Source organism: Quercus robur, chromosome 9 (assembly GCF_932294415.1).
Source record: "Quercus robur chromosome 9, dhQueRobu3.1, whole genome shotgun sequence".
Taxonomy (NCBI): Eukaryota; Viridiplantae; Streptophyta; class Magnoliopsida; order Fagales; family Fagaceae; genus Quercus; species Quercus robur.
The window spans coordinates 48,085,093-48,086,681 of NC_065542.1; the positions used below are offsets into that span (position 1 = coordinate 48,085,093).

The window sequence follows — 1,589 nt, forward strand, 5'->3', positions numbered from 1 at the left end:
ACCACGGGAACCTAGTACTGATAAGTAAAAGAAGAAGAACATCAAGCTCCCCAGACGAAACATCTGGGGACAACATTTCAAACTTGAACCCATATCCTCATTGGTCCGCCCACACCCAACTATGTAAAGTGATTGTGGTTTAGACAAACACCTAGTTCTTAGGTCCACTCTCTAAAAATTCATTGTATTGGACCAATTGGGCTTGAGAACTTTCATCCAATAGGAAGAGCGCTCAAAACCAACACTTTACAGAATATATTTTAAAAATATATTAAATATATAGGTGGGTCGAGACGGGTCGTGTTTGATGGGTTTGGAATTTTATGACCCAAACCCAACCCGACCTGCTATAAAAAAAATATATATATATTGTAACCCAACCCAACTCACCAAGTCTAAAACCCAACCAAATCCAGTGGATTGGGTTGGGTCGAATCGGTTTTGACGGGTTGGCTACACCCCTACCCTTGATATTTTTATTATTGGAAAATATAGCAATTACGTCTTATTTTAATGAAAAGGGATAATTACACTAAACCCACCTGTGGTTTGGGCGAAAATCACTTTACCTGCCCGTGGTTTGAAAAGTATCACTTAACCCACCTGTGATATGTTCCGTTTGTTTTCCGTAACCCGCCTCTGTTAAAATTAAGGGTAAATAGATATTTTTGCTCAAATTTTATGTCTCTCTCCTCCCAAAACAAAAAATTGCACAAAAATACAAGAAAAACAAGATCAAAAAGTGGTATTGGTCTCTCTCTCAATTCACATAAATATTGAACATGAAGAACATACTAAAAAAAAAAAAAAACCTAGATCAACCTACATAAACAGTCTCTCTTTCTGTGCCCGCACTTCCATCCATTTCTCACAAAAAACACTCTCTCACTCTCTGCTCTTTTTCTCTTATTTGAGGAAAATTTTTTACCAAGAACTTGAATTCCAAAGAAAAGAAAAAATGCGTGAGATTCTTCACATCCAAGGTGGGCAATGTGGGAACCAGATCGAAGCGAAGTTCTGGGAAGTGGTGTGTGCCAAACATGGCATAGATCCAATTGGGAAGTACCAGGGAGACTCAAATCTACAGCTAGAGAGAACCAACGTAGCAAGCTACGGTCGCTATGTTCCTCGTGCTGTTCTCATGGATCTGAAACCTGGTACCATGGACAGCATCGGATCTAGTACCTACGGCCAGATCTTCTTCGTTTTCGGCCAATCAGGCGCTTGTAACAACTGGGCCAAAGGCCATTACACTGAAGGTGCTGAACTCATCGATTCAGTTCTCGATGTGGTTCGTGAAGAGGCTGGTAACAACTGGGCCAAAATTAGAGATTGTTGTACAAGCTAAAACTAAAACCCCGATCCAAAAAACAAACCAAACAACAGAATCAACCTGTGAAACTCAAAATTCACAAAAACAACATAGTTGTCCGTACACCCCCACAAACTAAAAGCACAATGAAAGACCCTCTAAACCCACAAACTTTTGAGACCCCATTATCGGAGCAGATAGGAGAAAGGAGAAAAGAATTTTAAGAGCTCAGTATTAATTCAATAGCTAGGAGTAGGACCTGGCTACTTGAATTCAT

The 1,589-nt window shown here is 39.9% G+C and overlaps 1 protein-coding gene across 1 annotated transcript; it reads left to right on the forward strand.

Moving 5' to 3' along the window:
• The first annotated feature begins 958 nt into the window (after positions 1 to 958).
• On the forward strand, positions 959 to 1,362 carry LOC126700344 (tubulin beta chain-like). The gene has a single exon (XM_050398441.1). It carries the CDS (start codon positions 959 to 961, stop codon positions 1,346 to 1,348), a length of 390 nt encoding a protein of 129 aa, XP_050254398.1. The 3' UTR covers positions 1,349 to 1,362.
• Positions 1,363 to 1,589: the final 227 nt, after the last annotated feature.

Coding starts and splice junctions, on each gene's coding strand:
- LOC126700344 (XM_050398441.1), top strand. CDS start 959: ATGCGTGAGATTCTTCACATCCAAGGTGGGCAATGTGGGAACCAGATC.